General features: G+C 36.2%; 1 protein-coding gene across 5 annotated transcripts in view; it reads right to left on the reverse strand.

Annotated features, from left to right (window-relative positions):
* Positions 1–22,260, reverse strand: part of LOC123531661 (heparan-alpha-glucosaminide N-acetyltransferase-like) — a 47,874-nt gene that overhangs the window by 2,259 nt on the left and 23,355 nt on the right. For 3 of the 5 annotated variants that reach the window (XM_053518689.1, XM_045312825.2, XM_045312822.2), the window contains exons 2-15: positions 20,216–20,376; positions 18,514–18,644; positions 16,363–16,478; positions 15,125–15,194; positions 14,779–14,869; positions 10,911–11,005; positions 10,199–10,306; positions 9,328–9,476; positions 8,734–8,846; positions 7,383–7,504; positions 4,506–4,632; positions 3,410–3,496; positions 3,129–3,203; positions 2,612–2,795 (exon numbers count right to left, since the gene is read on the reverse strand). In XM_053518689.1, the coding sequence (XP_053374664.1) occupies positions 2,612–2,795; positions 3,129–3,203; positions 3,410–3,496; positions 4,506–4,632; positions 7,383–7,504; positions 8,734–8,846; positions 9,328–9,476; positions 10,199–10,306; positions 10,911–11,005; positions 14,779–14,869; positions 15,125–15,194; positions 16,363–16,478; positions 18,514–18,644; positions 20,216–20,281 (1,534 nt within the window). In that variant the 5' untranslated portion in view covers positions 20,282–20,376. Of the gene's footprint in view, positions 1–2,611; positions 2,796–3,128; positions 3,204–3,409; positions 3,497–4,505; positions 4,633–7,382; positions 7,505–8,733; positions 8,847–9,327; positions 9,477–10,198; positions 10,307–10,910; positions 11,006–14,778; positions 14,870–15,124; positions 15,195–16,362; positions 16,479–18,513; positions 18,645–20,215; positions 20,377–20,946; positions 21,177–21,228; positions 21,882–22,260 lie in introns of those variants that run through there. The other 2 variants (XM_045312820.2, XM_045312824.2) reach the window with 2 other exon arrangements.

Genomic DNA, 22,260 nt, shown 5'->3' on the forward strand with positions numbered 1-22,260 from the left:
TGTTTGGATCCTGATTTGCAATTTCTACATGCACGGACCGATTATCAAATATCCTCACGTTATTCCATAGGTTGAAAAGACAATATTTTTTTGTAGCAGGACTTTGTTATTCATTGAGAGATTTTGAAATATGTTACACAAATGTTTACCACAGCATAATGATGTTACCCAGCACCCTTGCTTAAACGTAAAGGTCGCACTTTGGGGTCACTCCTCTTGGATTCAAATGTGTTTTTGCATTACATGACAATTTAACTTGTTTTAATGTGACCTTTCCTGTGGGAGTTTTGTATGTCTTTATAACAGAAAATATTAAAGATTAAGCAGCTGATTTATAATATTGTTTAAAAAAGGGTTACATTACTTGGTTCACGTAATAAACGAATTCTAATTTCAAATTCAGTTCAATGCTGTAACATTCATGACCCATCTCTAAATACTATTAATATAAGTTGCCAGTTGTTTTGGGATATTGTATACAGACAGTTTCCAATTGATTTCAAAGTGATGTACATTTGCTTCTATTGTTCAGCAGTGTTGGAAGGGTTCAAACAGCCTATACATCATATAACAAATGCCTCAGGTATATTGAGAAAGACAGGAATATTTGACTACAGAACTAAAATATTTTAGTGTTTTATTCCAGAAGAGAGTGATATTAAGTGTTACAAGTTTTCTATCCCTTTCAAACGTCGACATGTTACAATCAAATATCCACATACCGTATCTAATATGGGTGAACGAGGGTCGTTCTATAGTAACAGAACCACAAATAATTACTGCCAAAAAAAGGAAAAATATAAGGAACTGTACAAATGTTATTACTGCATATGTGGGTACAAGGAGATTAAACATCAATTGTTGCATGTTCATTCAAATTTAGGGAGAAAGTAAAGAAAACTTGAACTAGTGCAGGTGTAACATTAAATACTGACCCCGTTGAAAATAGACCCCATGGGTCCTTTTTCAACGTTGAGAATTGACACCGTCAATATTTCAACATTGAAATTTGATCAAAAGGTCCTTTTTCAACGTTGAAAATTGACACCGCCAACACTTCAACATTAAATTTTGATCAATGTGGTCAATTTTCAACGGGGTCAATATTTAATGTTACACCAGAAACAGATGCGCCAGAAGAAACATTAATATTAATGGTTGAATTACATTAAAAATGTGATCCTCTTATCTTAGCTTATTTATTGTAATATCAAATGTATCGCATTATTAATCAAATACTTGATTTATATAATGATATTCAATGGACTGACCAGAAGCAGTCATTAACACTAGCAAAAATAAAACACAGTAAAAGATCATTCTGTACTAGCCCGGAGGGGCACCTGGGGTCCTCCTCCACTGTCAAAGGCTGGAAAAGTCGCCATACGATCTCAGTTACGTCGTTTTGACTGTTAACCCAACAAAACTTTCTATAATATCATTCGCATGGTGAAGCACAACTCGAGTGCTTTGTAAAAATTCAGTCAGGCTGTGAAAGTATATAGTCATATTTGGCAAGCCGCTTAAAATGAAACAAGAGTCATTTCTATAATTGATTACGTTTTACATACAAAGGTGTGCATATAGCGGTCCGGATTAATGCATATTCCATTTATAAACGTCAGCACCCGAGTTCAGCGACAGTATTACTGACCGTTTTCGACAGTCATATTTTTTCACCCATAAATGTTTAACAGCAAATATTTCTTTTTGAGAAAGAACGTAGAACCCGGGAATTTCACACAGATGCTCTGAAAAGATACATCTGTTAAACCAAATGATTTAAGTTTTCATAGACTGATCATAAACAAAGATATTTGCGTAAAAGTTTGGAATTTTGTTACATTTTTCAGGCTGAAGAAATTGTTGGTTAAATAAAAATATAACGATCGTTTTCGATCAAAAGTTGTAGATATAAGCCATTTTCATTCCTTAACAAAAGTGCCAGGCTGAATTAAAAGGATTGGCTTCGTATCGATAGAAATAAATGAAAAATTCTACCTACCCATTTACAGCGGGTTTTTTTTCCAGCGGAGTTTTTTTGTCCATCGGGCGTCAGGATAGTGTCACAGTACCATATTGATTTAGAAGTCAGTATCACGTTGACCGTGAGTTTACAATAGAAAACAAGTAAGGTGCCGCTTTGACCGCAAGTTTTCAAGTGAAAACCAGAATTTAGTATTTAAACTTGACCACGAGTTTACAAATGAACGTCAGTAACGTGTCATTTTGGCCGTGGCTTTATCATAGAAAGCTAAAGCTTACCGAACACACTGACCGTGGTTTTACATAGGAAATGTAAAGGTTTTAAATAGAAAATTTAAAGCTTTAGACAGATTTAAACTGTTGTGACTATGCCCAAATTAAATTTTATTCACCTACCAGGGACAAAGTCTGACATGATAGTGTTACTTTTGAATCTCGCAACTAGCATTGCATCATGGAAAGAATAATATTCTTTTAAAAGGGCTTTAACTTGTTGTTTTTTTCAGTTGTTGCTATTTATTGACTGACCCTTACTTGGAACAGTTATTGACTAAAGTAAGCCTAAGCCTTATATTTCGTTGTCTTTTGAAGTAACTTGCATGACATTGTGAAGACAAAGACTTACCGGCAAATATGAAGGGTGCGCCGTTCCATACTTTTAGAACATCGACGAATACATATAAGAGACCGAGGAGAAAGAATCCAAAACAGGCTGTCACCATGATAAACGACACTGACCACAAGTTCTTGTTTAAGGGAATGATGCCATCGTTTTTAGAAAAGTTACACAGCGCTGCTCCAATGGCACCCTGTAAAAGATACGATATAAATCTCAATGAGACGACGTGTTGCGTACAAGACGACTGCATGACTTCACGCAGATAAGAAACGCAGTAGTTTGTTCTTTTTAAACCTATCCCAATCAAGGAACTGAAAATAATTTTGCTACCTGACAGCTGTTCTAAAGAAGAAAACGAGGTGGCGTGTCTGTAGCCTTAAAATCAAATCGCACCTGCTTAGAATGTCGTCTGTTATAATTTACTTACCAAATCATGAGCAAGTTATAATTTTACTGTATATACAATTGCACATGTAATAGCATGTAAAGAGATGTTAGTAAAAAGTACTAAACTAAACCTTACCGTAACTAGAGACCAGAAAAGTAGCCGGATTAAACGACCTGCATGTCCCTCATAACATACGAAGATACGGCCTGCCTGAAAATCATAAAATTACAGACGTTTCTCATATCGTCGTAACACAAGATGTATCTAGAATTGTTTTGTAACATTCCTCTTTTAGAAAAAAGCCTTCATACAACTGTTTAAAGTATGTTTAATAAAGAAATGAAACTGTTTAAGTATATATTAGAACTTACATTAAAGTAACATTTTTTTATCAACAAGGTTGGTAAAATGTTTACTTGCAGTCCCAGAAAGCAGAGAAATATTGACGTGAGAGTTCCAAGTATTCCCTCTGGATCATATGATACCTTTGTCTGATAGATCGCCTGCGAAGAGAGAGAAAAAACATCACCGTTGCTTAAAGCCATTGTTTTAAAATCTAGCATAAGTAACGTCTGTTTATTATGAATTCAACGTTATCATTTACACTATTATAACAAAACTACATTCAGCGGTGGTTTGAAGTCGTATGAAATATTATAGTAATTCCAAGTCGTTTACATAATGGAATCTTTTCACGTGTTGCGTTATTTTCGTGTACATCGAATTTATAATACAAACAGGGTGAGTGTACAGTATATCAAAATCCCCTTGATCAAAATCCCCTCCACTGAAAAATGACTGGGTGGTACAAAATCCCCTTTGCACATTTGTAGGGGGTATCATAATCCCCTCTGTGATTAACATTATAGATATAAAGATATCAGTGCTCCAAATTATATTATGTTTGCTAAATGCATTGTATTTACGTGCTTTATGCAACAGACTTTTAATTTGTATATAGTTGTATTTGAACTGGATGAAATAAGTAAAAATCACAGAGGGGATTATGATACCCCCTGCAAAAATATGAAGGGGATTTTGTAACACCCTGTCATTTTTCAGTGTAGGGGATTTTGATCAAGGGGATTTTGATTGTTTCCCAAACAGAGTGTTATATCATAATCAGACCTAGATAAATCAATTACTTTATCACAAGAAAACGAAATACATCGTGATATGTCTCTTGTAGTTCTATGTTAGAACGGCCATTTACATGTCTTGTTAGTCAATTTTATGTAATGTTTTATGTATTGTTTTATGTAATGTATGTAAATGGATGAGACAATAATAAACAAATATATATATACTGTATCTCGAATCTTTGTTGATTAGTTATTCAATGCATTCGAATGGTTTGTTCAGAGCTCAGACGAGCAGGAATTGAACCATGAGGGCGATAGCATTTGAACGATTAGACACTTATCTTGTAAACTTTTTATTCTATTGTTTGTAAAACAAATAGAGTCATTTTAGAGTTAAGATGTACAGGAAATGAATATGGCACGTTCTTACCTTTGGCGTAGGATTGCTATAGAGATGGTTTTCCCCTAAGACTAGCCTGTCTATATATCCGGCGGCACCCCCAGTACAGTACTCGTGAAGTTTTCCCTCATGCAAACCGCCTGGACCGATGTATCCGCTAAAAATAAAGATAATTAATGCAACAATGTTAGAACAAAACTGCAGCCGTGTTGCTTAAAAACGCGCTACAAAATAACTGTATTCTTTTGTATTTCCATGATGGTAATGATACATGCTTTGCAAGAATAAAATGAGAAATAACAAGGATCTAGTTACAAATTGACAGAGACATATTTCAGGCCAAGACAATGTGTTAAATGTCTAAATATATTGTTAAATTAATGTAGAAGTATGCACAGTACTTGATGTATATTAAGGTGAGTTTAGACCACTTTGTTTCTACAGTATAAGACAGTTATCATGGTATGTTTATAAAACTTTCCTGAAAGAGAATGACTTAAATAACTTTGCAGATGAAGTTGTGAAAACACATTTATTCAAGGAGGCCTAAATTGTTCGCCTGTCATCTTGCAGAATAGCTGTATTATATCAGTATTATCAGAATGATTTTCACGAAATTCATGTGGGGAAGGGGGAAGGGAAGGAGGTCACTAGGTTATGGTGGGTCTTTAAAGAGGAGACAATTTGGTATATTTCAAACGAGAGCTTTGCGGACTTTTCAGCTTTTTATTCCCCTACTTGTTGAAAACCAGTTTCGGGGACTATAGAAATGCGCTTTTCCGTCCGTCATTCCGTCATTCCATCCGTCCGTCCAATTTCCAATTTCGTGTCCGGTCCATAACTCTGACATCAATGAAGGGATTTTAATGTTACTAGACACAAATGTTCCCCATAATCACGTTATCGTTTGGGCATATAATATATTTTGCATCTATTTATAAATTATAGCCTCATTTCGGAGGATTCTTTCGAAAAGATCCGAAGATGCACGACGGGTTCGTAAACAGTCGGAAAACATACTTTCGGTTTGGAAATAGGATTTTTTTGTTTATTTGTTGGTTATTCTTGAACTTATTCAGTAGTGGACCTTTAATATTACCTGGCACAAATGTACCTCATAATAAGACGTTGTGTCATGCACAACTTTCAGACCCCTAGCTCAAAAATCAAGGTCACACTTGGCAGTCAAATGTTTACATAGCATGAACAGGTCTGTTTCGTGTACTGTCCATAACTCTGTCATTCATGAAGGGATTTTAATATCACTTGGCAAAAATTCCCCATGATAAGACGACGTGTCATGCGCAAATCTCGGACCCATGGCTCAAAGGTCAATGTCACAATTGGTAGTCAAAGGTCAACAGGGCTATTTTCCTGTCTGCTCAATAACTATGCCGTCTGTGAAGGGATTTTAAAATTACTTGGCATAAATGTTCCCCATGATGAGAAGACATGTCATGTGCAAAACCCGGACCCCTAGCTCAAAGGTCAAGGTCACAATTAGACTTCAAAGGTTAAAAGGGGTTTTTCCTGTCCGGTCCAGAACTCTGCCATCCATTTAGGGATTTTAATATTACTTGGCATAAATGTTCCCCATGATAAGACGACGTGTCCTGTGCAAAACCCGAAACCCTGGCTCAAAGGTCAAGGTCACAAATGGAGGTCAACGGTCAACAGGGCTATTTTCCTGTCCGGTCAATAACTATGCCATCTGTGAAGGGATTTTCATATTACTTGGCATAAATGTTCCCCATGATGAGACGACGTGTCATGCGCAACACCCAGAACCCTAGCTTAAAGGTCAAGGTCACACTTTGAGATTAAAGGTCAATGGGACTTTTTTTCCTGTCCGGTCAATATTTTTGTCATGCAAAACAGGAAATATCAGTTTGCACAAACATTTCCCTTGATGAGACAATGTGTTGTGCGCAACACCCTAGCCCTTAGCTGCAAGGTCAAGGTCACACTTGGAAGTCAAAGGCCAAAAGGGCTTGTTTCTTGTCCAGTCTGTAACTCAACAATCCTTAAAGGGATTTTAATATTACTTGGCACAAATGTTCATCACCATAAGACGGAGTGTCATGCACAAGAACCTGGTCCCTAGGTCAAAGGTCAAGGTCACACATAGAGGCCAAAGGTCAAATACAAGAATGACTTTGTTCGGAGCATTTCTTCTTCATGCATGGAGGGATTTTGATGTAACTTGGCACAAATGTTCACTACCGTGAGGCACCCTTGTTTTTAGAATTACGTCCCTTTGTTATTACTATAAATAAATTATATTGTAACTTATTTATTACTGTTCGTAGGGAAAAATCGAGACCAGTTTTCTGTGGTACAACATGCATGTTACATCCAATTTTTAGGAGCATTTTGACCTATCTCTACCTGGTAAAGAGTTTCTTGTGGACTTATATTTTTTCCCCTTTGTTGTTACTATAAATAACTTATGACACCTTTTTTGATAATCGGGCAAAAAAATGCCATATGAAAACAACTGTAGGGTTTTATATATAAAATTTTAAAAGTGTTTTGTTATAACATATTGTATATATAGTGCAATATTGTTTATACATCATTGACAGATATCAGTTCATTATATTATACTGCAGTAGAAAAAGATTGGTGCCTTCCAGTAGGGGACTTTGTATTGCATGGCAATACTTCATTCACCTGTTTATATGTAGGTTGAGCTGCAGTGAATGACCTAAGACGATATATGATTGGTGTGCATGCAGTCTACCGTGCAGGCGCGTAGCTAAAGAAATTTTTTTTTTTGGATACATGGGGATTCAGTTCAACACCATAACTCTTACACATACGTTATTTAAAATTTCAGCTTCATGGACAAGCCACAAATTAGATTTTAACTTTTGTGTTGAAAAAAAAAGGCTTCATAAAACTTACGTTGGACATCCAGGTACATGAAGTACAAAGGTCAAGGCCAAATGCGTTGCTAGGATACCAAGACTTATAATCCAGTCTGGCAGTATTACAACAACATCTCTGATCCAAAACCAGCTTTTGTTCTAAATAAAATGTTAAAAAACAAAAGAGTTATTTGTTTTACATTTTACATCAGCAGCCCCAGTAGTAAAGGGTGGTCACCACCCTTTACTACTAGCCCCTCATCACTTCACCCTTTCACGCAGTCTTCGAAATTAACGATTAAAAAGCCTAAAAATCGGACATGTTTTTCTAAAATAGAGAAAAAGACATTTTGTATGTTATGACAGAACGGGATAGTTGAATTAGAAACATACATAAAACGCCCAGAATTTTTTTTTAAAAAAGTATAATTTTGAGCAATGTCAAGGAAAAGTACAACGAATTTATTTGATATACATGGCAAGTCCAGCTTTTGATACCGATTTGTGGCGAAATATGGCCCAAACTGCCCACCTAGTGAGACTTGTTCCGAATCATTTACAAACGGCTGACGTTAAATTGACGTAAACGATGGTAGCGAAAAAAATGTCTCGTTTTTGCATGACACGTGACCGTCCGCCTAAGTCCTTTGGCTGATCTTTGACACCTAAAGATTAGGTTTTAGATCCAAGGAGCCAAACATTCATTTATTGTACATGTAACAATCAATTACTTGTGAGGATCCTTGTTTCTGTAATCTTCATATGTAACCAAGTATGTATGCTCGATATAAAAATACATTATACATAAAATACACAATCATTTTATTCAGACAACAGACTGCGATTATTGAATACGAAACTGCGCTAACAAGCACCTGACAGTTTTCGGTACATATGTTCGGAATTTGTTATGAGCAATTTTCTTGTACATGTACTATTGCCAACAACATTTTTGTTATCTTTGACAGAAAATACTTCATACAAGGAGACCAGGATATCTTACTGGACGAAAAAAATGACAATTCTGTCTAAAATATGGACCATCTTTATATCCTCAATAAGTCAAATAGACGCAATGCTGTTCTTCAAAGCCGTATTCATTTAGGATTGAAATATCCGTCATATGTTCAAAATTACATATGTAACTGACATTGTCCTTTATTGCTAGAAGTGACACGTGAATGATTCCAGTTAATAATAGACATATTTGTGAGATATCGACCAGTCATACGGGTTTATCATCTACATTGCCAACATCTAAAACTCAACTGCTTTTATTCAATTTGGTCGTCTGATTTGGCTATTTTAGTCACTTAAATGTTTGTGGAAGAAAATAGTATAATCATTGTCTATATTTCATTACAGCGAGACTTTATTCGCAACAATACCTTTCCAATGTCTTTGTGTTTGGCAAACAGCAGCCTTACAAAAGCCACGCCAAAATAACTCAAACTCAGACGTTGAAGGACCCCAGGTATACGCAGGTGGTTAAGATCAACCGCTGAAAATATATACAATAATCTTAATAAACCTGACAACTGTCCGCCATTGATCCTCAGAAGGTGATTGTACCGGTGTAAAGGTGTCCAACATTCTTTATCCTCTGATACAATTTAATACCAGAACTTTACTAAGGAAGTAACAATTTCTATCACATTTACAAAGACTGGCTGCGTTTATTCACAATTATTCACATATTCCTAATATTATTCAAATTTTTTGTCGTGTTTTCGTACCATCACGCAAAACCCAAACCCATTGTTACTTGAATGCCTTGACAGAGGATTTGTTTGACACAGTAACTGTTGGCAACTAAACTCTCCATTCAGTGTATTAAACACGTTATCAAAAAAGAAATATATGCAGTGTATCGTTAACAGGTTCAACATGTCTGCCGCTTGAACCGAATTGAAATGCCGTACGTATACCTAAAATACGATTGATTAACTATGAAGAAAATAAAAAGAAACAACAGAACTTACGTCCCCAGTTGGTGTTGAGGACAATACCGAAAGCGAAGAGTAGACAGGTCCGCTTGAGAACCTTCCAGAACATCATACCTCGAGATTTACCCCGCTTTAACATGCTTTTAAATGAATAGTTCATTGATGTACCCATAATAAACACAAACCTGAAACATGAAGACACGTTCCTGACATTGAAAAAAAATTAACATGGACGATACCGGTAATTTAACTAAAGATTGTCCGTAGCATGTTAGATGTCCTGACAGTATTTGTAATGGAAAATCCACAAAAAGAAACACCAGATCAGCAATGAGATGATTAAAGGAAACACCGGATCAGCAATGCGATGATTAAAGGAAACACCGGATCAGCAATACGATGATTAAAGGAAACACTAGATCAGCAATGAGATGATTAAAGGAAACACCGGATCAGCAATGAGATGATTAAAGGAAACACCGGATCAGCAATGAGATGATTAAAGGAAACACCAGATCAGCAATGAGATGATTAAAGGAAACACCAGATCAGCAATGAGTGATAAGAATGTAGCCCATTAATAAATTTGGTCATATACCAAAGAAAACACTAAATCATCAATAACTCAGTTAGATTGTGGTCTAAACAAACTCGGCTACTTACCGAAGAATCTCTGAATCAACAACTGAGGTGGACCGTAAACAAATTTCGGTCATTTTCCAATTAAACACTTGCAATATGGTGGTTAAATAAAGATCCGTTAGCAAACGTGATCGCATACCACGAAGCAATAAATCAGTAATTAGCTAATTAAAGATCATTATCAATAAACAAACTTTGTCACTTACCATAGAAAAAGCAAACTTGGTAGTTAGATAACTGGCAAAAAACAAACTTAGCCACTTACCAAGGAAATACTAGATCAGCAATAGTGAGACCGTTCCAAGGGGGGTGATCAAAAAACCAGTAACCCCCACCGCCGTAATTGACGAAAATCATTATCACTAAACTCAAGCTGCAAAAAAAAATATAACAGGGTTATTGTAACAGTATCTTGATCTAGGGTATTGCATTATTCTCGAATGGAGTTTGCAAGGTTGGATCCCACGATACGCATGCGCATGAGTGATCCAACCCAGCATTCATCGTTGCAGATCAATGTACTATTTAATCTTACCTCTATAAGACAGCAAACTTAACTTCATATTTGTCTTTTGAACTAAAACAAAATAGAGTTCCGTATCCAATGGGAATTGAATGCATTCATTAACGAAGTACTTTTAGCTGTATTTAAGACAAAGCAATCGTAGGTATATAATAAACACCTCTATATTGAGTATTTTAGAATTTTGCGATTCTAAAATGCTTATCCATCAACTATTATGCGTTTATTTGTTACTATAGTAAATGGTTTTTAATGTTCATGACTTTTTTTTTAATAAAACAAGTCGCACCAAAAGAAGAAATCGGCTTTGTCAGGTTGTCTGAATATGTTGTTACTGTTGACTTTGTACTTGGTTATTTAAAATATGGAAACACAACATTCAATAGAAGAAAAAAAAGCGATTATTCAAGCATTTGGTCGAAGAAAATATCTACGGAAAGAAGAGTTTTACTACCCTCTGAAGGTGTCGAGCGAATGCAGTCTCTGGCTCTTTTTGTGTGTGTTGATGGGCTCTTCTTTGGTAGATGATTCTGTGGTTACTGTCATTGCCTACAAAACGAAAGTGCAAGAATACTGGTAATGTGATGAGGTGCTCGGTCAAACAATACATGTATAAAAAACAAGTACTGATTAGGCAAATTACGCAAACGGTAATTATTGCAACACACTGAACACAACAATATTTGGATACGTTTACATTTAAAGCAATATTGGTAAGCCGTCAATATGTGCTTTAGCCTAAAAGCACATTCACATGTTTTAGAGTTTATGGATTAAAACTATTTCTTTCGGGCGCATTCATCAAACTGAAAAGGAAAGGAATTTTCCGAGTGATGTTAGACAAAAATTGCTTTCTTTTCTGCTATTTGATTTCTTTCCTGTCTTATGACACTTTTTTCTCGTTTATGTTTTTAAAGTTGATGCCATTATAATAGGCCAGACCAGGCATTCCGAAATTTTGCAAATCGAAAGGACAAAATCGTCATTTACGACATATATTGCACTGACAAAAAGTCATCACAAAAACTGTGGGCGCGGAGAATAAAGTGATGTAAAAATGGATGTCTCGCAATGTCTGCGAATGTCTCGCAATTGTTCAGTTCCAAAAACTGACCTCAGAATCAGCCAGTCAGATGTTTGTCTTGACTTGTGGTTTGCCTCAGATCCTCAATGCCTCCATACAGTTTCTGGTGAATTGAGGTATCTATCGGCCAAGTCGCAGCTCGCTCCTGTTCATGCCTTTTATATCTCTGATGTATGTGATCCGCAGTCTGATCTTCCTCACCACATGGACAAGTTGGCGATGATGCCAGTCTATATTTCTTGAACATGTGAGCATTGAGCTTGTTGTGCCCTGAGCGAAGCCTGACCAATATCACTTGTTCAGACCGATGAAGGAGATGAAAAACATCTTTCTCCATCCTTGGTCTCGTTTGTGCCTTGATGATGGTTACTTTCTCCTTGTAACTCACAGGTTTAGTTGGTTGTTCTGACTGCTCCTAGTTTAGCCAGTTTGTCTGTCTCTTCATTGCCTGCAAGTCCACAATGGGATGGAATCAACTGAAGTGCTACTTTGCAGGTTATACTCAGGTTCTGCATTCTCCTGGCTAGCTGCGGAGCTTTATTGTTGATCAGAGCTTCCATGGCAGACAGTGCATCTGTGAGAAAGACAACTGAGGAGCTTTCTTGATCCGTCTGTACAGACATGAGTCCATGATTCCGGGGGATAGTTTTCATTGATCATAGCAAGTGTGAGGCTCTTCCGAATACCTTAATCTTCTTGCTTCCCACGGCCAAGATGAGGAACAGCAAGTCTCACAGTCACTGAGGACAGATCATTCGCTAGTGGGTTTATTATGTCTTCACTACCTAGGGGAGTTGTTGGTATGTTCAGCTCAGTTTTGAACTCTTGGATGAGTTTCTATGCCTCATGAACGAAGCTGCTACGTTTGAGCCGATTTTTTGGTGTAGCCATTTAGCTTGGCTTTCATGGGATGGTCTTGAAAAGACCTGAACTTCTCTGCATGAAGCAAGAGCTTTACATGTCCCCTGTCTTGTAACGGCTGTGTGCTTGTTAGCTTCTCCACGAAGGAGATTGGTGTAGACTTTGTAGCACCCGTCATGATCCGCAGTGCTTTGTTCTGAAACTTGTCTAGAGGCTGTTGGTTAGTTTTGGCAGTAGTGGTCCAGGCAGTTGAGCTATACTCTAAGTGGGGTCTCACTGTTCCCTGATATACTGTCTTGAGTATTTGCTCATTTGCTCCCCACGTTGTTCCAGCAAGTTTGCGCATCATGACAAGCTTCCTACAAGCCTTCCCTTCTGCTTGACTAATGTGGGGTTTCCAGGTTAGTCATTTGTCAAAGGTCACTCCAAGGTATTTTGTCTCGTCTGCCTCAGTCAGCGAAGTATTTCCCATCTTGATTTTACCCGCCCTCTGCTTTGACGACAGGGAGAATTGTGTAGTGGACGATTTCTCTGTATTGATCGATACACACCAACCTTCAGCCTAAGCTGAAAGCTTGTTGATGGCTGCTTCATCCTGTACGTGGTTGTAGTGGCATGTTCTTCCTTACACCATAACACCAGGTCGTCAGTGTAGAGTGCAGCCTTAACTCCTTTCGGTAGTTCAGACACCAGATCATTGATGAAAAGCAGGAAGAGTGTAGGGGATAAGACTCCGTCTTGCCGGACACCATGATGCAACAGGAACTCCCTACTGCTGGCATGTTCTAAACTGACTCTTGCTCTCATGTAGTAGAGGTATGACTTAATCTACCTCAGCATGTGACCTCCTACTTTACTTCTCATCAGTTTGACGAGGAGTCCATCAGTCCGCACTTTGTCAAACACTCTCTGCAGATCAATCCATGCTGTAAGCATGACTTTCTCTTCTTGGAAGGCGTTCTCTATCTCTTGCGATAGATAAGTGGTCTGATCCTCAGTGGAGTGGAATTGTCTGAAGCCAGCTTGTTGCGTTGCAAATAGGTTGTTAGTCTCTATATACCACTTCAGGTGTGCATTCACACTCCTCTCCATGTTCTTTCCAACATGGTTAGGCTGATTGGGCGATAGCTTGCAGCCTTCTTTGGATCCTTCTCTTTCTTGTGGATGGGGATCATGACTGCCTCTTTCCATATCTGTGGAAGCAATCCTTGTGTCCAGCTGTAGTTGTAAATTTCCAGGAGTTTGCAAATTGCTGCAGTGCTTAGATGGGTCCGCATTTCATTTGTGACTCCATCTGGTCCAAGAGACTTCTTTTTCTTCAACTGTCTAAGAGCTGTCTGTAGCTCATACAGTTTAAGACTCTGTTTCATGCTTTCTGGTGTCACTTGGCTTGTCTGCCTTTCCCTTTTTTCTCTTCGGGTTTCCCTTTGCCGTTCCCTGTTCATGGGGATGTTGGAAACATCTTTGCAGTTAGAGGCAAAAGTGTTTGCCGCTTGTTTATCCGTCAACAGTTCACCATTCTCTTCCAAAGTTACTGAACCTAAAGTTACTGAACCTCTTCCTGTGTCTTCGTCATCAGATGTTTGTGTTATAAGACTAGTCTACAGAATTAGCTTTACAACCTCGGACTAGACAATCATGTGACCAGAGAGATTCTGACAAATACAGCAGGACCTGTACTAGACAACGTCGTCCGTCTGAAATTTTGTTTTAACCTTTAAAACCATAAATTATCTATTTGTTTTTATGCCACGTGTTGCATGAATAGGTGGTACTACGTCACTTATCGCGTGTATAAGAATCGATGGTTCTACGTCACTTATCGCTTGTTGCATGAATCGATGGTACTATCACATGCTGCATACGAAACAGAAAGGATCGCGTGTTGCATATATCGATGAAACGTCGTCACAGAACTGGCCACGTTTTGCATATATCGATGAAACTTCGTCACAGAACGGACCACGTGTTGCATATATCGATGAAACTTCGTCACAGAACGGACCACGTGTTGCAGAGCGGACCACGTGTTTCATATATCGATGAAACCTCGTCACAGAACGGACCACGTGTTTCATATATCGATGAAACTTCCTCACAGAAAGGACCACGTGTTGCATGTACTGATAGAACTACGTCACAGAACCGATGAAGGTAAGCCGATTGCCGTTTAGGATTCTGCTAATAACCATACACGAGGACCAAGTTGCTCAAACTTTTAAGCGTATGTTAATCGCGGGTTAATTTTGATTAAAGTATTGGTCTTGGTGGGAAATTCTAGTTTGACTTTACAGTACAACTTTTTTCAGTACTCATACGTCACGTTAATCGACCATTATATAAGTAGGTCATATACTACATACTGCTGTATACATACGATATCATTTGTAGCTGGTGGGTTCTTTCTATCACGCCTCTCGTCGTGGGTGTGGTCTAACTCGTATATTGATTCATCGCGTACCCTTATTCTGAAGGAAGAATAATTCTATAACTTGAACATAATTACCACACAGAACAACTGAATTTGTTTAAAATGAGTTTTTGCTTCAAATAATAGTTAAGAAAACAACACATAGAATCCACAGAAAAATCGGACCATGTTAATCTAAGAAATGAACGTTTAATAAATAATTCTAACATTTAAGAAAATGGTGGGAATTAAGAATGCATGGTATATTAATGTGCTGACAGTAGATACTAGAAGTTGAATGCTTGATTCGTACTTGTAGCAGTATGAAATGGCCTTGACAATGATCCAGAGAACGACCACGCCTATTCCAACATACAGGATTGCTACAAAATAAAAAAGGAGACACAAAATAAATCAATTTATGAAAGATTACAAAACATAATATGATACATGTTGAAAAGTATTTTTCTGTTGTTTTTATACATATATATTTTAAGCATTTTAGAGTTTAAAATTGTTGTCTAATGGTTGCGTATACAAGGCTTTCTGAGGAACTGGTGGGTGCTCCCCTACAGGGCGTTGTCGCTACTTTCAAAAATGTACCAAATGACAATTAAAACATGGGACTGCGGTTTAGGAGATGTAGTTTGAAGTTTTTTCTGCTGTTGTATCTGGCGGTCCCTATATGCAACCAAGCAGAAATGTTTGAACAATTTGGAAAAGGACCACCAAACGAACTTTCTGAGTCCAAGTTTTATCAACTTCCATCTAACGGTTTCAAAAGAAAGTCCGTCCGAAAAAAAATGTGGACGGCGGACGGACGACAACGGCATAAGACAGACGGTGAGTTATCAGCACGGTAGAGTTATGGTTCTTGTACATCCTCTCAATGTTTAACAAACTCTTTTGAATAGTGTCAGTGTTTTTACATAGGAAAGCGGACAGACATACACAAATACTACCAGACAGACGGACAAACGGGTGGACAGAGAGATAACTATATTGCATCTGCCTAAAAAGCCAGTACCATTGTTTGTAAAAGATGACTGTTTTCATAAATATATTTGCTATGCAGGTAGCTCTACTAAAGGAAGTCAAAATCTTCCTGGCCATATTATTTTGGCTGTTACACTACGCTTGTCATTTCTTCAAAAGAAACACATCAACAAACACATTTTTTAGAATGTAAAACAGTCTAACATTCTTAGATTAATCCTAAGTTCTCTCCTAAGGACGGACACATTCATTTCATAGGATATAACTTGTGTCTTTTTAAAAATGTGTCCTTAATTCAATTTTAGCACAAATCTAACTTATTCTTGTTTGTTTATATTCTAAGAATAGCCGAATAGTTTCAATGATTTACTCAAAACGATGTTCTTGACACACCTTACTCCCTTTGTCCCAAGTAAAGGCTTCGTGAAACGGACCCCTGACTTTAAAGTGAAGTTTTGCTGATATACGAAAATAAAAACGTTAATACATTTTTGACCGCTGGCGGTTTGTGGAAATCTTAGCAATAAGAAGAAAAAACCTTTAATAAATACTTACGCATTTCTGCGATCATGGGATCGTTGGCAAGGCTGAAGTCACATGATGCCGAGTCGTAATTTGATTGGTTGTAAAACAACCAATAGTCGCCATTCTCTCTGAACTTTTCAGTAAATCTGTAAAATAATTGGAACTCAGTGGACAGATAACACCTACTCAAGTGTTACATGTGAAGGAGTTCAAACTGTTGATGAAATCTGGTATAATGATATATATGAGGATGTGGCAGTTACACTTTTGCCTTAGATCTAGTCCTTTTTCATTGTGAATGTCCAGGTTTTAGTTTTATTCATTGTTACACGGCTATTTTCATGAGAACATTTTTAAAGGGTTATGGGTTTTTTTTTTTCAGAACAGATTATTTTTCTTACTTGTAAGTGTTAGAAATTTATTGTCAAGGTTAGATTTTATGAGGTGTGGTTAAACCAAGGAGTTGGGGACATTAATATATTCTTACAAACCTTGAAGGTACGTATTTATGATATATTTAAACAAAATTGGAACGGCAGCTTAGGGATCCTCTCGTGCCTTATTTTACAGAACAATAGCTACTTTTACTTTTCAGAAATATTTAAATGATGTCATTGTTGAAAAACATAGAATAAGTATGTCTCGACAGATGGAGAAAACCTGTAAGCGTCCTTTTGGATCAAAGAAAATGTTTATTTTTTAATGTACTGGAGGATGAATACCATTTTATTATTGAGTGCTCTCTATATACAGATTTAAGGCATCAGTACATTAAAAGATACTATTGGTTTCATCCTAACTATATCATATTTATGGAACTAATTAAAACTGAAAATGTTACTGATTTAAGAAAACTTTCAGCGTATGTTTACAAGGCGTTTGAAAAACGAAACTTGATTTTTAATTCAATGTAGCAGTCAGTAATATATGTTAAAGGTGGTCAATCACATTTAAAGAACATTTAATGACATTTTTTACTTTTTGTATATTCTGGTAGAGAATTATTTAAGGAACAAAAAGACCGATTACATAGAGTTTGATTCCTATTTGAAATGTATATTTTATTATTTTTATAAAATTTTGTAATTACTCCCCTTTAATATGAAAGTATATAAAAAGCTGGGTATTTCTTTTTATTTCGATACAATGTCTAGTTTTACATTTGCATTTGATAGACATATCAACTATTGAACAATCTGAACCAAAATGCAAGTTTAAAAGCTGTGTGTAGCTTCTGAATTAATTTATTTCCAATCTATCTTGGTTGCGCAACCAAGATAGGCAAAGGGAGGTAATAATAATTTTTCAAACTTGCGTTTCTAATGAATTCCATCTAAATACATAATTTTTGATGCAAATATTTTACAAATATATTACAATATGTCTAATATTTATACATTTCCTTAGGCAAAGTATGTTTATTAAATTTATACTTATGATAAAATAACTCTATCTTGGTTGGGCAACCAGGATAGGAAAATGAAATTTTAAAAATACCTCCAGTGAAAATCTAATTTGTATTAAGTGTTAAGTGAACATAACAGAGTGTAAATGATTAGATGCTAAAGTTTCGAACAAATCCGTTACATGGTCCAAATCTGATTATCCACCTTTAAAAAGTCTCTGTTATGATGTAACACTTGATATTTGTCATAATGTTAAATAATGCTCTCACAGTCTCTCCCTCTCTCAAAGATATAACATGCATTTGGTATGAAGTGTTCATCTTTTGATATATTTATTGTCATCTTGCTTACACATCTTGTAAAGTTGCATTGTTATTTCTTCTGTGATTATGTTATATTGATGCATGCACACGGGCCAGAATTGGCTTAATACATAATAAAGTTATATATATGTAACATAACATGTCAATATATATTTTTTTTATATGAAGACGTGTTATACTCAATAACCATATATGGCTTTTATATTATTGAAATACTCTAAATTACTGAAAATGAGGTCTCAAGATTTCATTGTTTATATGAAATAAAGAAGAAACTGAACTGGTATAGTGTAACCTAGACTCGGGACATTACAGCTTGATTTACGGTAAATATTTCATTTTTTTTTTTTTTGGCACGTTAGATTCTATTTCTTCTGACGAGAGTCAATTTAGAAGTGGTTAATGTTTAATCCATACTTTTTCTTCTATTGTACTTCAAAGTAAAGTCTTACCCGCATAATTTGGATTGAAGATTTTGACCGACTATGTCCCTGCGAAGTTCTATGTCGGTACCATATGTTGTGTTCAAAACAATTGTTTTTGTTGACGTTCCAGGAATGGTGTCCAGATATATAAGTTCACACTGAAAATGTGGCAAATACAGTTGTTTAGACGCATCAGACTATGCCGACTTTTTATACTGAGAGATGTAATACATTTTATCAGTGAACACTTCACCGGTTGTTAATGTTAAACAGTTCCAAAGGTATTTTACAGCAATGTTTTAGAACTGATGCAAGGTAGTACAGACGAAGTTGGGACATGGAAGATATATTTTCTTTCATTTGCGCACACAGTAGTCTTAAAAGCCCTCCTCTGCGGCTATTCAAATTCTATTGTGTGTATGCAACCCATGATTACAATAGGTAACAGTTAACGGCCACGAGCCACACTTTAGCTCGTAAAACCACAGGTATTTTATATAGAATTTTATATAAAATAGACTCTATTTTGACAGGCGTCACTGTCGATAGTCAGAATTTTCATGCTTTTTCAGTGACAATTTAAGGTTAAAAGGTAGGACTGGACGTGCGCAAGCGGTAGGCTATACGTCAGCAAGTAGTAGTCTATGCATGCGTTACATGCGCACGCAGTAGACTTTATGTGTGTAAACGGTAGAATATACGTGCATATGTGGTAGTATTTACGTACTCAGGCGTCGGATGGTATATTACGGCAGGCGATTTTACTGTCTACATGTGCAAACGCAATATAATATTATATCCTTTGTTTATTCAGTACCACAACACTTGTCAAAGAAACCATTTTTTATGTATATCAAGATCGCACTATCCACCGCATTAAAAACACGTTTCGCATCGTGTTACCGCGCCCTCGACCCTGCGACCTAAGATGTTATACTGAAGCACGATAATGTGATACTAATATAGTACAGTCATATCATGCTTCACGTTTTCGCATCGTGTTGTCGTAGCATCGTCCTCTCGACCTAAAGGCGTTTTTATGATAGTAGGCTTGTGATATATTTTTGAATCATAATACCACAAGTTCGCCTTTGTGACGATTGGGCGATATTGCGATAATATGATACAATAACACGATGCGAAAGTTTGATGTTGATATCGCGACTTCGCATTTTCACAACGCATCATTGTGTCATTGTGCATATATTCGTGTGTTATAATCATATTGAAACCAGTCTGTATAGGGTGAAGGAGCTAAACAACGATCTAGCCCTTACCGAGTACCGTAGTTGTGAGTATAATACTCTAACGTAAACGGTGCACATAACGAGTCAAGGTGTTAATGCCTATGTTTTCTTTAGATCTGGAATAAAATTATGACAATGCGTTTGTATAATTTACTATTTAGTCAATCAGAATGTCCTGGTCTATTAGAAAAACTTGAAACCTTAAAATATTAGTATGCACGGCAACATTCTTGTAGCAGGTTCTTTGGAAAATCTATTAAAATTTAATTAATATTCAGTTAATGTGTTGTTGATCATCATGCTTATGTCCCAGTGGCTGTCAATTTATTCATATCACGTAAACACCATTAATTATGTAGAATCAGATGAGTAAACATGTACAGTATAATATAAACCACAGTGACATATGCATGTTGTGACTGACAAAGCAATCAAACCCTACTATAAATGACGGGCGCAGACCTCTCCCGACCCGAACATACCTTCCAGCATTCATGATTATGGGTGTAGATGTGTATGTCAAAGGTCACGGACGAGTTGAAGGTCATCCATGCTTCGTCCTTACTGAGGTCTGGTTTGTTGTTGCCATGGTTATATTCTTCTATAAACTTTCTGTTACACGGGCATAGTTCCTTGGTAAAAGCTAGACGATTAAAAAGAGAAATGTCACATACTAATGATACTATTAAACGTTTTATGACATGACTCCAAGTATAAAATCGACGGTCAATGACGTCAGGTGAACTTGGCTAATTATGTCAAAAACTGGAAAATAAAACTGAAAATTAATGTCTGATGTCATGTAATAAAACACTTATTAAAACAGTAGGCCAATAGACAATATTACTGACCGACGTGTTTAATACTAAATATTTAATATGCATGAAAGACTCACAAGTTACGTATACATCAAAGTGGTACACTATAAATGTGGACAAATTAGTAAGATATTTCTTTCATAAAAGATATAATATTAAAATTATACTGTGCATATACGTACATGTTCAAATACATTATATCATATCCAGGGGATAGAAATGGTGTCTTTCGGTTGTTTTTACAAAAATCGTTGGAAAAGTGGGCTTGGGCAGAACTTGAACAATTCATCTCCGTATAAAGCGTTCAATAACTTTTTACGACGCAAGGTACATACACGGAAGAGATAAGAATGCACGCATAAAGTGTTTCTAAAGTAAAAGAAAAACTCACATACTTGGCAAAATATCCGCCCTAGAGTGATGATTTGTCAACAAAATCCGCCATATTTAGCCAATAGACACATTTTTCTCACTTAAACACCGAAAGACACCATGTACGTCCTACCCCCTGATATCTTAGAATAAAATCGGTCATTTTATAATCATTTAACCACATAATATTTATTTCTGTCTTCCACGAGTGATCATAACAGATTAGAACATACGTTTTGTTTTACTGACATAATATGATAAACATTTATTAGGTAAAACATAAATTGTTCGGCGACACTGCTTACCTGAATACTTGCAACAAATTAAGTATGTTAAAGTCCAGAAAAGTTTCATATCCATTTTTTTACAATGTTATGTCAAATCTTCCGTCAAAATTATTTACTATCTATACTGTATTTATCTAAAAGGCCATGAAGTGTATTTGACAACAGGCAACGAATGTAAAAACTTCATAAGTTATCTTGTTAAATAATTTATTATCAAACGCTACTTTAGTTGCAATGCAATTTTACGACTGCTCTCTTACGCGAAACCAACGATACGAACAGAAGAATAATTGATTACAAATATATGAATAACTTAATTGATACATTTGTACATAGCGTTTAAAAATTCTCCACTGATACTTGAAATACAGCGCCCTCAATAAGTCTGTCAGCAGATTAAATAAATAAAATATAATGTACAGTGTATGTTATTTCTAAAATGGTTTGAATTTATGATAAGGCGTAAAAAAATTGTTTGTTTCCGGTATCCCGACCTACCCTAAATTTTTGGCCCGACCCTAAATGTTTTTATGGCCTTGGAGAACATTTTTTTCAACTTTTTGACAAAAAGTTGCAAAACTGCACTTTTTATGCTTTAAACATGGCCAGTGATGTTATAAATCAAGTTACTGATGCTCTAGAGGCATAACCCCCCTATTTGTATTCATTTTTTGACACAAAAATAATTTCCGAAAAGTCTCCCTTAATAAAAAAAAAATCCAAAAAAAAAGTTTTTCCGATCTACCTACCCTAATTTTTTTGAGCATATTACCGGAAACAAAGAATTTTTTTTTAGGCCTAAATCATAAATGCTTTCATATGTTTTTTAGAGTTTCGAAGGGTACGTGGTGGATTATGTTTAGAGCTAAATTGTCGTCTGCGGCAGATGACGTCAATATGAAAGGTGACCGACAAGAAATATTAGTTATTGCAAAAAAGTAGGTTTGATATAGCGCTAGTTTGGGTATTGATGCACCCTGGTTATGAGAAAATCCTTGTATATCAAGTTTCATTGTTATCTAAATCGCAAGCGGAATATTCTGTTTCTAC

This window comes from Mercenaria mercenaria, chromosome 11 (assembly GCF_021730395.1).
Source record: "Mercenaria mercenaria strain notata chromosome 11, MADL_Memer_1, whole genome shotgun sequence".
Classification (NCBI taxonomy): Eukaryota; Metazoa; Mollusca; class Bivalvia; order Venerida; family Veneridae; genus Mercenaria; species Mercenaria mercenaria.